At 45.5% G+C, this 13883-nt stretch overlaps 1 protein-coding gene across 1 annotated transcript in view; it reads left to right on the top strand.

Annotated features, from left to right (window-relative positions):
* The window catches only part of Arhgap22 (Rho GTPase activating protein 22), a 155744-nt gene that overhangs the window by 52200 nt on the left and 89661 nt on the right, over nucleotides 1–13883 (top strand). The window contains exon 3 of the mRNA XM_070020405.1: nucleotides 423–613. Within this exon, the coding sequence (XP_069876506.1) occupies nucleotides 423–613 (191 nt within the window). The remainder of the gene's footprint in view (nucleotides 1–422; nucleotides 614–13883) is intronic.

Below are 13883 nucleotides of genomic sequence, written 5' to 3'. Positions count from 1 at the left end.
ACTCTTTATCTCCAGTTAACAAACAAAAAGCCTGAAGTGGAGCTGTAGCTCAAGAAGTAGAGTGTTAACCTTGACCACGAAAGCTAAGGGACAGTGCCTGAGCCCTGAGTTCAAGCCTCAGGACCAGCACAAAAACCAATCAACAACAACAAAGAATAAGTGCATGAGTCAGTGGTTGGAAATCTGCATGGATGAATATGCCTAGGAGAATGGAGCATCTAGGATGCTAGAGCAGAAGCTAATCTGGTGAGTAGCTCAAGAGGCTTGGGCTGCTACTACTGAGATGCTACAGCTGACACCTTGGGGACCCTCAAAGGCAGTCCTGCCAGCCTAGGCTCTAAGGCCTTGGTTCCAGGATGGGGTCAGGGCTGGTCACTGGCATGCCAGGCTCCATGCTCAACGTGTGTACTCTTGGCTTCCAGCCCGCTCCAAGAGCCTGGTGATGGGAGACCAGAGCCGAAGTCCTGGGCGGCCATTGCAGCCCAGCCCTGTGCTGAAGGCAGGCTGGCTGCGGAAACAGAGAAGCATCATGAAGAACTGGCAGCAGCGCTGGTTTGTGTTGCGTGGGGATCACCTCTTCTACTACAAGGACAAAGATGAGGCTAAGCCCCAGGTAAGACTTGAATGTCCTTGTCCCCTGGATGCCTCTGTATCCCATGGTCATAACACAGGAGCTGCAGGGAGGGTAAACTAGCCCAGGATGAGGAAAGGGCACACCTTCTCTTCAGGCTCCTCAGAACCAGGTTGTATTCTTCTTCCCTCCCTCACGGACTTTCCTGCCCAGGCTGGCTTTGAACCGCCATTCTCAGACTCCTGAGTAGCTAGGATTACAGACGTGAGCCACCAAGGTTTGGCTTTTTTTTTCTTTTTTTTTTTTTTTTTTTTTAGCTCTTCAGCTTAAGGCAAGCGCTGTACCACTTGAGCCACAGCGCCACTTCCCAGGTTGCATTCTTTAAAAAACATTTTTTGTACTGGACTGGAGCTTGAACTCAGATCCTTGAGCTCTGAGCAGCTGGTGTTCTACTACTTGAGCCACACCTCTACTTTTGGCTTTTTGCTGCTGTTTAATAGGAAATAGGAGTCTCTCAGATTTGTTTGTACAGATTGGTTTTGGGCTCTGATCCTCAGCCTCCTGAGTAGCTAGGATTACAGGCCTGTCTCATTCTTTTTTTTTTCTTTTTTTTGTGCCACTGTACCACTTGAGCCACAGTTCCACTTTGGCTTTTTGGTTTTGGGGGTGGTCGTGACTTACTGTAAAACAGAGTCTCATGGACTTTTCTGCCAGAGCTGGTTTTGAATTCCAGTCCTCAGAATCTCAGCCTCCTGAGTAGCTAGGATTACAGGCCTGAGCCACCAGCAGGCCTGCCTTTCTAAACTACATCTGCATTACAAACAAGAAGTGTTGCAGAGCAATGCAGATGAACTTACTGCCACTGAACTAAACTATACATGGAAAGAATCAGTCTGGTAAACTTTACATTTACTTTACAGAAATCAATATATATAATTAATTAATAAGAAATGAAGCTGCATTAGGGAAAGCTTCACATAATAAGGAGTAAGAATTCACATGAATAAGGAGTAAGATATAATTCCTAAAGGCGTAACTAAACTGAAATTGGAAACAAGATGAAGGTGACTCTGAGCAAGATTAAGAGAGCCTGATCTTATCCAGTCTCTTTGGTTTATAAATATATAAAGAAGGAAAATAGCCCACAGAAAAGTGAAGTAGAATCGACAGGGACCCTGGAATCAGATCTGAGTTAGATCTAGCATGCTAGCTATATGGCTTGGGGTGGGAGTGGGGGGGGGTTGTTGTTTTCTAACTTTGGGTTTTATTTATAAAATGAGATGATATTAAGTGTATCACATGGATACACCAGGAATTAAATAATATAACAAATGCATAACTAAGGGAACATTTTAGCATGGTGGATTGTAAAATCCTAGCTCATGTACCCTCTACCCTGCCTTCCTCTTTCTCCCACCCTGCTATGCCCTTGAGCCTGATTCCCAAGCCAAGCACCAGGTATTTGGCTCCTCAGTGCTGTTCTTCCAGCCTCCTGAGCCATGCAACTGTGTCTTGGCTTTCTTATTAGTGACCAGGAACTCTGATGACCTTGATCTAAATTTCTAGGATGTCCAGCCTTTCAAAACATGCTGTAGCTGGATATTAGTGGCTCATGCCTGTCATCTTAGCTACTCAGGAGGTTGAGATCTGAGGATCATGGTTTAGTGCCAGCCAGTACAAAAGAGGTCATGACTCTTATCTCCACTTAACCAGTAAAGACCCAGAAGTACTGGCTGGGAAGGTGGCTCAGTGGTAGAGTGCTTGCCTTGCATGCTTGAGGCCCAGGGTTGGATTCCTCAGCACCACATAAGCAGAAAAACCTAGAAGTAGCCCTGTGGCTCAAGTGGTAGAGCACTAGCCTTGAGCTAAAGAGCTGAGGGACAGCGCCCAGGCCCAGAGTTCAGGCCCCATGACCAGATCCAAAAAAAAGACCCAGAAGTAGAGTTGTGGTTCAAGTGGTAGAGTGCCAGGCCTGAGAGAAAAAGCCAAGTGAGATCAAGCCCCAGTACTGGTACCAAAATGACAAAACAGCACTGAGCCTGTGTTTCCTGTGGACAGTCACCGCCTGGTCCAGCCTGTAGCATTGCCTTCTGGGAGTCCAGAATTGCGATGCTGGGGGAGGCTGAGTGTTGATGTTAAAGCAACCCTGAGACTTACTACCTAGGCCAGCTCAGGGCTCTCCAGAGCAGAAGGTGGAGCTGTAAAAGGAGTCAGCCTAGCCAGGTGCCGGTGGCTCACACCTGTCATCCTAGCTACTGAGGCGGCTGAGATCTGAGGATCATGGTTTAGAGCTAGCCCAGGGAAGGAAAGTCCATGAGACTCTTATCTCCAATTAACCACTAGAAAACTGGAAGTGACACTGTAGCTCAAGCAGTAGAGCCCTAGCCTTGCGCTAAAGAGCTGAGGGATAGTGCCCAAACACAGAGCTCAAGCCCCATGACCGACAAAAAAAAAAAAAAAAAGAGCCAACCTCTCCCAGCATGTGCAGCAGCTGTCTAGGACCCTTTCTTGTGCCTTCTTTGGACACAAATGACACTCACAAAGCCACATGGGATTTAATCATTCCTCCACTCCCAACAAAACCTGGCTCTCTCATAGGCCTGCATTGCCAGGTTCCCAATTTCAAGGCAGCTCTGGGTTTTGTTTGATCACTTCTCTTCTACAATATGATCCTAAAAGGGCTGGCACAATAACTCACACATTTTTATTTCATTGCCTTAACGACATGTAATTAACAAATTCTAAATCTCTGGTTCCTGGAAGAATATACCCTGTTCACCATTCCCAGTGCCAGCATGCCAGCACCTCCTGTCAGATGTCAGGAAGGGAACTTCTGTCCAGCCACTTGTGATGTGGCCCAAGCTCTGAAGTCATGGAGGGTCAGCTACGCACAGAGTACAGAGAGGCAGAGGTTTTTGACAACGGAACCTAAAGCTGCCTTCCTCCCTCTGCCTCTCCCTGACCTGGCCCTGAAGGCTCACAAATGAAAGAGTCCAGATTTCCCCTGCTGCGTGGTTCCAGCTCCTGTTCGAAGGTTCAAAACGTTTCCTCAAGTCATGAAAAGTCCCCTGCCTCCTAGGCCTTATCCAGCAGCCTCAGGGGTGTGTGTGTGTGTGTGTGTGTGTGTGTGTGTGTGTGTGTGTGTGTGTGTGTGTGTGTGTGTGTGTGTGTGTGTGTGTGTGTGTGTGTGTGTGTGTGTGTGTGTGTGTGTGTGTGTGTGTGTGTGTGTGTGTGTGTGTGTGTGTGTGTGTGTGTGTCTTGGTTTTGAATAGAAATGGAACCAAATAGAACTGGAACATATAATTTCCAAAATGTAAGACAGGAAAAGAAAAATGTAACAAATTAAATCTAATCAACTCAACATAATGGAGAAAAACAAATAGGGAGAAAGGAAAAAAAAACAAGAAGGGAAAGTAGAAAATGAGCAGTAAATTGGGCCCCAGTAATCCTAGCTACTCAGGAGGCTGAGATCTGAGGATTGTGGTTCAAAGCCAGCCTGGGCAGGAAAGTCTGTGAGACTCTTAACTCTTATCTCCAGTGAAAGCTACTAAAGAAAAAGAAAAGGCCAGAAGTAGAGCTGTGGCTCAAGTGGTAGAGGGTTGGAAAAAGCTAAGGGAGAGCATGAAGTCCTGAGTTCAAGGCCCAGAACATTCTTTCTCTCCCTCTCCCTCTCCTTCTCCTTCTCCTTCTTCCTCTCCCTCTCCCTCTCCCTCTTCCTCTCCCTCTATCTCTCTCTCTCTCCCATACACACATAGACACACACACACCTCCAAGAAAAGAAGCAATAACAAAGCAAGAGCAGATCACATTTCAGCTGTCATGATAAACATGACCACACTAATATCCCCCTTAGAAAGTAGAAGATTGAGTCCAAAAGAAAAAAAAGGAAACATCAACAAAAAATTGAAAAGCAAATAGACTAGCCAATGTGAGCAGAAAGTCTAAGCAACAACAGCAAATAAAGTTGGATCCAAGCTTGTAATGACTAGAGGAGAATGTGATCGCATGGCTCCATAGTATGGAGAGCAACCCGCTTCAGAACGGGAACATGGCTTCAAAAACACACCAGGAACAGTGATACTCTATCACGCGCTTGCTCACTCACTCACTCTCTCTGCCTTCCCCTCCCTCTTCTCTGTCTCTGTGTCTGTCTCTGTCTATCTGTCTCTCTCCAGGTTGTTTTTGTGTTTTATTTTGTTTCCTATATGCTAGGCAAGCATTCTACCACCAAGCTACATTCTCATCCCTCTATTCCACTACTCCCTCAAAGCATGCACCTTTCTTCAAAAGAAAAAGGAGGGGTGGGGGATCCTAGCCTGGCACCTATGACTTATGCCTGTAATACTAGCTATTCAGGGGACTGAGATCTGAGGATCATGGCTTGAAGCCAACCTGGAAAGGAAAGTCTGTGAGGCTCTATCTCCAAGGAGCCACTGAAAAGCCAGAAGTAGAGCTGTGGCTCAAATGGTAGAGCATCAGCCTTGGGGGGGAAAGCTAAGGACATACCCAGGCTCTGAGTTCAAGCCCTCGTACACACACACACACACACACACACACACACACACACACACACACACACACATACGAGGCATGATCACTGACAGTATTGCAAAAGGAAAAGAGACAGCAACTAATATCCAAATGATATCCAGGGAATATGTGTATATGTGTGTGCATGTGTGTGTAAAAGAGAAAATCTATTCACATAGTCAAATGTATCATATACAAACTGCTAGTTTAGGTAGACAGATTTTTTTTCAAAATCACATTGGCTCTTCCATGAAAAAGCACTGAAGAGATGTTTCTGAAACTGTAAACACATCTAGTGTGGAAGAAGCTGAGGGAGGGAGGGAGGCAGCCTTCTGGATGCCGAGGAGAGGGGAGAGAGCCTGTGATCCATTTGGCTGACCTCAGCCCATTGAGTTCCCAGCCATCACTGGGGAGTGCACAGAAGTTGTCTAGCTTGCAAAGCCAAACTACCCAGAGGCCCAGGAAATGGTGGGAGCAGACAGTTCTCTGTATGTAAGGGCCAAAGAGGAGCAGTGAGCAAGAACACCAGCTGAAAGTTAAAAAAAAACAAAAACAGTGAGGTGCTGGGAATATGGCTTAGTGGTATAGTGCTGGCCTAGGATGCATGATGCGCTGGGTTCAATTCCTCAGTACCACATAAACAGAAAAATCCAGAAATGGCCCTGTGGCTCAAGTGGTAAAGTGCTTGAGTCTTGAGCAAAAGAAGCTCAGGGGCAGTGCTCTGAGTTCAAGACCCAGGACTGGCAAAAACACACACACACACACACACACACACACACACACACAAAAGCAGTGAGAACTAGGCACCAGTGGCTCAGTCTGTAATCCGAGTTACTCTGGAGACTGAGACCTGAGGATCAAGGTTTAAACCAGCCTGGGCAGGAAAATCTGTGAGATTCATCAATAAGTAACCACCAAAAATCCAGAAATGAGCTATGGCTCAAGTGGTAGAGTGTCATCCTTGAGCAAAAAAGCTCAAGGACAGTGCTCAGGCCCTGAGTTCAAGCCCCAGGACTGGCACACAGACACACACACACACACACACACACACACACACACACACACACACACACAACTCTCTTAAAACTTCCTCAGAGGGAGACTATAAATGCAGAGCAGAGCAAAAACAAAAAAACAAAAAACCACTCCCTAGAAGTCAGAAATGAGATTTCAGAAATGAAAAACCTAAACGAAGAGTTGGACCCAAATCTTGACCCTCCAAGGAAGAAGAAAGAAAAAAAATGGAAAGGAAAACAAGAGAACTAGCCCAATAGCTGCATAGAGGAATTCTAGAAAGGGAGATGAGAGAAAGGGAAAGAGACCTTGGAGAAAGGTTGCAACTAAACCTCCCAGGGTGCGAGCATAAACAGAGTGACAACTGGCACCACTGAAATTACTGGGGAGGTTCAGGAAGCCAGGTGCCGGTGGGAGGAGGGAGGAGGCCCAGGAAGCAAGCTCACCTATGCTGGAGACTCCAGCAGTGTCCAAAGCTTTAAATCAAGAATCAATAACATGAGCATGCTACTGGGAAGTAACTATTCCTCCCCCACCAAAAAAAAAACTCATCTAAGATAAACTGAAAGTAGTGGCAGACTCAGTGGTGGTGGGGAGAAGAAATTGCTGTCTCTTGTTACCTTTGTAGAGAATTATATGATTCCTTCAATTATGTGTGGGCATATCTTTAACTTAAGATACAAAGGAAATAAAAATAATTTGTAGGGCACAGTGACTCATGCCTGTAATCCTGGCTACTCAGGAGGCTGTGATCTGAGGTTATTTGAAACCAGCTAAGACAAGTCCAAGAGACTCTTATCTCTAATTAACTAACAAATGGTAGAAGTGCAGTGGAGATGTGACTCAAGGAGTAGAGTGCCAGCCTTGAGCAAAAATATGTTAAGCAAGAACGTGAGGCCCTGAGTTCAAGCCCCAGTTACTGGCACAAAATAGAAGGAAGGAGCAGAGGAAGGAAGGAACTGAGGAAGGGAATGAGGGAGGGAGAGGGGGAAAAGGAAAGAAGGGAGGAGAGAAAAAAAGAGAAGAATTGAAGTTGGGATTTTGAGGATATAAACAAAACTACTCAAAGCCATGGGGCAGCTGAAGAGAAGGTGGATATGGAGAGCAACCATGGGAACAAGCAACTTGAGCTTTATCTATATTATCTTAATTTGTCCCAGTGACACTGGATGCCTTGAGGTAGCTAGGATTATAGGATGAGCTACCAGCACTGGGTACTAGTTAAGTCTTTATACTATCAACACCCAACTGAGCTGGAAGGGGAATTCATCCTGTAAAAGGTTTTTGAAATTTAAACAAGAAAGGAGAAAAAAAAGGAGAGAAACGCAACATAGCCACAGTCTTAGAACTTTCTTCTACTTGGTATCTGTCTAGAGACAGGGCCAGTGAGGGCTACTGAGTCCTGTAGTGGCCACTGAACAACAGGCCTTCCTGGTTCATAAGAGTTTTTGGTGGTTTTTAAACAGGAAAATCCAGGAGACTCTTATCTCCAATTAACCAGCAGAAAGACAGAAATAGAGCTGTGGCTCAAATGGTAGAGTACCAATCTTGAATTAAAAAAAAAAAAGGGATAGCACCCAGGCCCTGAGTTCAAGTCATTGTGCCAGCTTAAACTACATTGTTGGTGGGAGTGTAAACTTGTTCAACCACTTTGGAAAGCAGTATGGAGGTTCCTCAAAAGACTCCACATAGAGCTCCCCTATGACCCAGAAATCCCACTTTTGGGCATTTACCCAAATGTTTACAAACAAGACCACACTAAAGCTACCAGCATGACTATGTTTATTGCAGCATTATGCCCCTCAGTAGATGAATGGATCAAAAAAATATGGTATATATACACAATGGAATTCTATGCCTCTCAGAAAGAATGACATTGCCCCATTTGTTAGGAAATGGAAAGGCTTGGAAAAAATTATATTAAGTGAAGTAAGCCAAGCCCAAAGAAACAAAGGTCCCATGATTTCCCTTATTTGCAATAACTAGTATATGTCTGAGTCAAGCAGAAAAGGTCAGATAAGTTGATGTTAGGGGAATGAACCCCAAGATAAGTATTCAAGTGTTTTTTTCTTTCATGCAATTGTTTCTAACATATTTATAAGATGATTTCTATGTTGCTTTGTATGTCCGTCCCCCACGGTATAACCCCTGCTTTCACTGTATTTGATGTTGGTATAATTTGTGGAGGGGAAGGGCAAAAACAAATCGTTTAACTAGGGATACAGGTGGACCCATTGCAACAATGAGATGTACAAGATGTTATGTCAAAAACGAACTTTACAACTTTGGTGGGGGGGGGGGAGGATCAGGTGGGGAAAGTGGAGGGGAGTATGGGAAGGGATGGGAAGGGGAAACAAAGAGGAGGCAACAAAGCTTGATAAGAAATGTACTCATTATCTTGCCCATGTAATTCTAACTCCTCTGTACAGTATTCTCACAATAAAAAAAAAAGAAATTAAAAAAAGCCTCAGGATAAGAGGAAGCCTGTGGGCAGTGCGGGTCTGGCAGCCCACACTAGGAAGGTGCCTGGACTCCCTGTATTTACAGGGTGTGAGTTTCTATGGGCAGGAATACAAATTACAGTTGGGGACCAGAAGCTGTAATTTTGCCATTTGTGGAGAGACTGGAGTGTCAATCTCAGTAGCTAGCTAAGTCTTTTTTTTTGGGGGTCGGTCGTGGGGCTTGAACTCTGGGCGCTGTTCCTCTGCTCTTCAGCTCCAGGCAAGCACTCTTCCACTTGAGCCACAGCGCCACTTCTGGTTTTCTGGTGGTTTATTGGAAATAAGAGTCTCAAGGACTTTCCTACCCAGGCTGGCTTTGAACTGAGATCCTCAGACCTCAGCCTCCTGAGTAGCTAGGATTATAGGATGAGCCACCAGCACCACGTACTAGTTAAGTCTTTATCCTATCAACAGCCAAGTGAGCTGGAAGGGGAATTCATCCTGTAACAGTACAGGCAGGGATGGGAGTAGGGAGGGAAGAGGCTCAAAAACCCTTTAGATGGGGCTGCTGTTCTAACATCAGGGGAAGCTGAGATTCTCATTCCTCCAAGTACAGGGTTTTGGATCCTTGGAAGTGAGGTGAAAGAAGGGTACAGAGATTTTATTGGTGTGTGTGTGTGTGTGTGTGTCTATACTTGAACTCAGGGCCTGGGCACTGACTGATCCTTAGGTTCTTTTCCTCATGACTGATGAACTACCACTTAAGCCACAGCTCCACTTCTGGCTTTATTTGTTGTTATTTAATTAATTAATTTTATTTATTTATTTGAGAGGGGGTGGTTAATTGGAGATAAGAGTCCACAGACTATCCTCTCAGACTGGTTTCGAACCATGATCCTCAGATTTCAGCCTCCAAAGTAGCTAGGATCACAGGTGTGAGCTACCACCACCCTACCCCAGCTAGTGATGGGGTTTGTAAGTGGAACCTACCATGGTATATAGCTGCATGTCCTAGCAGAGATCATTTAAAAGCCACTTAAAGAGCATGCTGTGTTTTTATTGTTGTTTGGGGTTTTTTTCCCTTCCTCTTCTTTTTTTTCCAGGAGACTAGTGACAGGAGGCTCAGCAGTAAGAAGCACTTGATTGATTAAAAGTCTGATTTAATTTAGAGTAAAAGCTAAGGATTGGAAGGAGGAAGACAAGATGGATGGGAAAACAGATGGGCTCCTGAGAGTGAACGTTAATACTGGACAATCAGAAATCAGATCTTTAAGGGAAACAAAAACAAGATCCCAGGGGAAGAAGAAGAGGTCATGGAATCCAATGCAGGTCACAGGGAATGTTCCAGCAGGCAGCCAGGGCCCTTCCCCTCCCCATGGGCTATTACCTACTAAATGTACACATCCAAAATAAAATCCACACCCGTAATCCTAGCTACTCAGGAGGCTGAGATCTGACCATCAAGGTTCAAAGCCAGCCTGAGCCGAAAAATTTGTGAGACTCTTATCTCCAATTAACCACCAAAAAGCCAGAAGTGGGGTTGTGTGGCTCAGATGGTAGAGTACCAGCCTTGAGGGAAACAGTTCAGGGACAGTGCCTAAGTTCTGAGCTCAAGGCTCAGTACTGACAGCCTCCCCACCTCCCGCTCCCCAAAGAAATCATAGATTTTATAATATGCCTGAGAATTGTCCAGGCGTGTATGGACTTCTTCCTCTGGTAGAATGCAAGCTTGTTACTGTCAGAATGCTGTCTTATTTATACCCGTGTCTCAGTGTCCACAGAGTACCTGCACATAGGAGTAGCTCAATAAATACATCTAAATAAACATTCACAATTGAGCCTCACAGCAACCCTACAAAGGGCAGATGAATTCCCGTTGAACAGGCAGGGAAAAATGAGGCCCAGAAAAAGAGGATAGGAGCTCAGAGACCAATCTGAAGACATGAACAGAGCACTGTGTTCACGTCTCATTTCTACAGAAACCAGCTCCTAGTTGCAGATTTGGGCAGATCACTGAAGCTGCTGTGGCTCCTACTTTTATAATGTCTGGGAGCTTTAGCTGTAGGAAGCATTGGACAAATGGAAGTTGGTGTGGCTGTGGTATTGTCAGTGCTGCCCAGACACTTAAAGAAAAGATTTGTGTAATCTTCACAAGGTTGCTGAAATAAAAAGCCTCCAAGAAGCCTGAGAAGGCTTCCAACATGAAATACAAGAAGCAGGTGCAAAGTCAAGCACTGGTAGCATATGCCTACATTCCTAGCTACTCAGGAGGCTGAGATCCAGAGGATAAAGGTTTGAAGCCAACCTGAGCAGAAAGGTCCACAAGACTCCATCTTCAAAATAACCAACAAAAAGTCAGTCTGGAGGTGTGGGTCATGTGGTAGAACACCAACTGAGCAAGTATGAGGCCTTGAGTTCAAAGCCTTGTATGTGCAAAAAAAAAACAAAAGTCAAATGAGTCAAGTATATCAGCCTATAGGCCCAGACCTAACTGACACAGGAAAATTAAAAATTAAGGCCAGCCTGAGCCACCATGCTGGTTTATGTTTTGTGCAGTCTAGAACCCTGGTTCACTCTGGGCCTGGTCCAGGTCTGTGGAGACATAGCTGATGGCAGGGCAAGGAGTGAACACAGAACTTGAGGCCTTGAGCCCTTGCAGCTGGGGGCTTCAAGCGTCTCATTTGTCTCAGTGAATTTGTTTATTGCTCCTGAAAAGCCCAAAGAGCCTGTTTCTCTTCCTCCTTCTTCCTCACCATCTGCATCTCTAGGTCTACACCACAGATGAGCAAGCCAGGAATTACCTCCCCAGCACCACCACAGACCTAGAATAGCAAATTCCAGTCCATCTGGCTCAGCTCAGTAGGAGCAAAGGAAAGCCTGCCTCAGGGCTCCTCGGTGGCTGCTGTGATAATGCCCTTGCAGCAAGTTAGCCTTCACAGAGGGTTAGCTGGGGGCTGATAGTCACATTCCATTGGCATTGCATAAAATGACAACACTAGTAGCTCTTTCTAAAATGCCTTTGGAGACAATTTCAGAGGCTGCTTTTGTGAAAAATTAGTCATTGAAATATGGTAAGAAGAGAAAGAAAAGCTGTAGTTATTAAGGCCCAAATATGAATATTTGTATCTATTTAAAAACGAGGATGTCCCATATCTTTTGCAGCCCTATGAGAACTATAACTCTCATCTGCTAGCAGATCAAAATGTGAATTCCGAGCTGGGAGCTGGTGCTTATGCCTGTAATCCTAGCTACCCAGAGGACTGAGAGCTGAGGATCATGGTTCAAAGCCAGCCCTGGCAGGAAAGTCCATGAGACTCTTATCTCCAATAAACCACCAGAAAACCGGAAGTGGTGCTGCGGCTCAAATGGTAGAGTGCTCGCCTTGAGCTGAAGAGCTGAGGGACAGCACCCAGGCCCCGACACCAAAAAAGCCAGAAGTGAAGCCAGAAGTGGAGATGTGGCTCAGGTAGTAGAGCACAAGTTTTGAATGAAGTGGAGTGGCTAGGCTGTCAGTTCAAGCCCCAGTACTAGTACAAAAAAAACAAACAAATGAAATGTAAATTCTACCCAAAGAAATAGTTTAAGAAAATAGAAATGTATTTACTAAGTTTCTTCCACATGTGTAATGTCAGGGAAAGAAAATATGAGATTGAAGTAATTATCCAAAAATATGTTCTAAAGCTCGTCTTACACTGCTCTTTGGTGCCTTCAGTGGCAGAATTAGTGGCATATGGGAACAAGTATGACTAATGACTCATTACATAGCAATATTCTTTTCTGCATTGTGAGGAGGGGTAATGAGGCTTGAACTCAGGGCCTATGCTTTCTTTAGCTTTTTCCCTCAATGCTGGAGCTCTGCCACTTGAACCACACCTCCACTTCCTGTGGGTTTTATTTTTGCTGGGTAATTGGAGATAAAAGTCTGGAAAACTTTCCTGTCTGGGCTGGCTTCAAACTTTGATCCTCCATGTCAGCCTCCTGCGTGACTAGGATTACAGGAACAAGTTACCAGCTATATGGCAATATTTTGACACTATCCCAGTGAATGGAAATCAAATTCCTAAGTGGCCTGATGTAAAAATGGAACTTCACCTTCTAAAAGGGACATCCTCCTCTCCTGTGTTCTGGTCATCCACGTCTGTGTGGTGAGCTGCTGTGGGGGCCCACTGACCCAGGGGAGCTCACCGACCTGCTTAGAAGCCTCCCGTCTTTCCACTGAGAATAGATCCGTCCTTTGAACACAGTTAATTTCCAGTAATAGCTGGAAGATTGATTAGCAGATTCGAAGTTTAATCAATTACTAGGCAGGGGAAAAAAATTAATGAATTGAATGACATTCACTCAGCAGGGGGAATGTTTTGTTCATGATGCAGAGGAACAGTTTTTTCTTTTCCTCCCACTTTGGGCATTCTCATTAGCTATGGTTCACCACGTGATGGTAGAGCAGAGCTGTGTGGCTTCTACGGGCGCTGCCTCTCCCCCCACCACCAAGAATGATGGGAGTTTCTTGAATGACCTGCAGCCTTGGCTGAAAATGGAGGAGAGGGTGTGCTTTCCCCAGCAAAATGCCCAGGCTTCCTGGTGGCTCAGCATATGTACCTGCCATAGACAAGCAGGGAGAGCCAGTGTAAAACAGCCTACCATGTTTGTTGTTGTTGTTGTTGTTGTTGTTGGTGGTGGTGGTGGTGGTGGTGGTGGTGGTGGTGGTGTGTGTGTGTGTGTGTGTGTGTGTGTGTGTGTGTCTGTGTGTCTGTGTGTGTATGTGTGTGTGTGTGTGTGTGTGTTTGTAAGTGCCACTGCTGGGGCTGCACTCAAGGCCTGGCTGCAAAAGTTAGCCTTTTGCTCCAGGTTGGTGCTCTACCACTTGAGCCATACCTCCACTTCCATCATTTTGCTCCTTCATTGGAGATAAGAGTCCTCATGAACTTTGCTGCCCGGGGTGGTTTTAAACTTTGAGATCTCAGCCTCCCGAGTCTCTAGGATTACAGGCGTGAGTCCTCAGTGCCTGGCTAATCGTGCTACAGTTTGGGGTAGGGGGGACGGGTCGGGTGAGCAGTTCAAGGCAACATTAATATTTATTTTCCTAAAACAACAGCGAATTCATTAAAAAACAAACTGGCAAATGTACTCCAATCTCTCCCTGCTAAGCATAACAGAAGTTTACCTCTCCCTGGAGCAACATCCGCTGTGGGTGAGGGCTTGGGCTGCCTCTGGCCTCCCAGCTTGACTCCGGAAGGGGGAAAGAAACTGAAGTCACGGCCAGACCTGGTGGGAATGCAGTCCGCCCATCCAGCCCCACTAGCCAGGGAGTCATCATGTGGCCCATC

This window comes from Dipodomys merriami, unplaced genomic scaffold, assembly GCF_024711535.1.
Source record: "Dipodomys merriami isolate MVZ:Mamm:240054 unplaced genomic scaffold, mDipMer1.0.p SCAF_14, whole genome shotgun sequence".
In the NCBI taxonomy this organism is placed as follows: domain Eukaryota; kingdom Metazoa; phylum Chordata; class Mammalia; order Rodentia; family Heteromyidae; genus Dipodomys; species Dipodomys merriami.
Note: the sequence above shows the minus strand (reverse complement) of the source record. Positions and strands in the feature narration are given on the sequence as shown.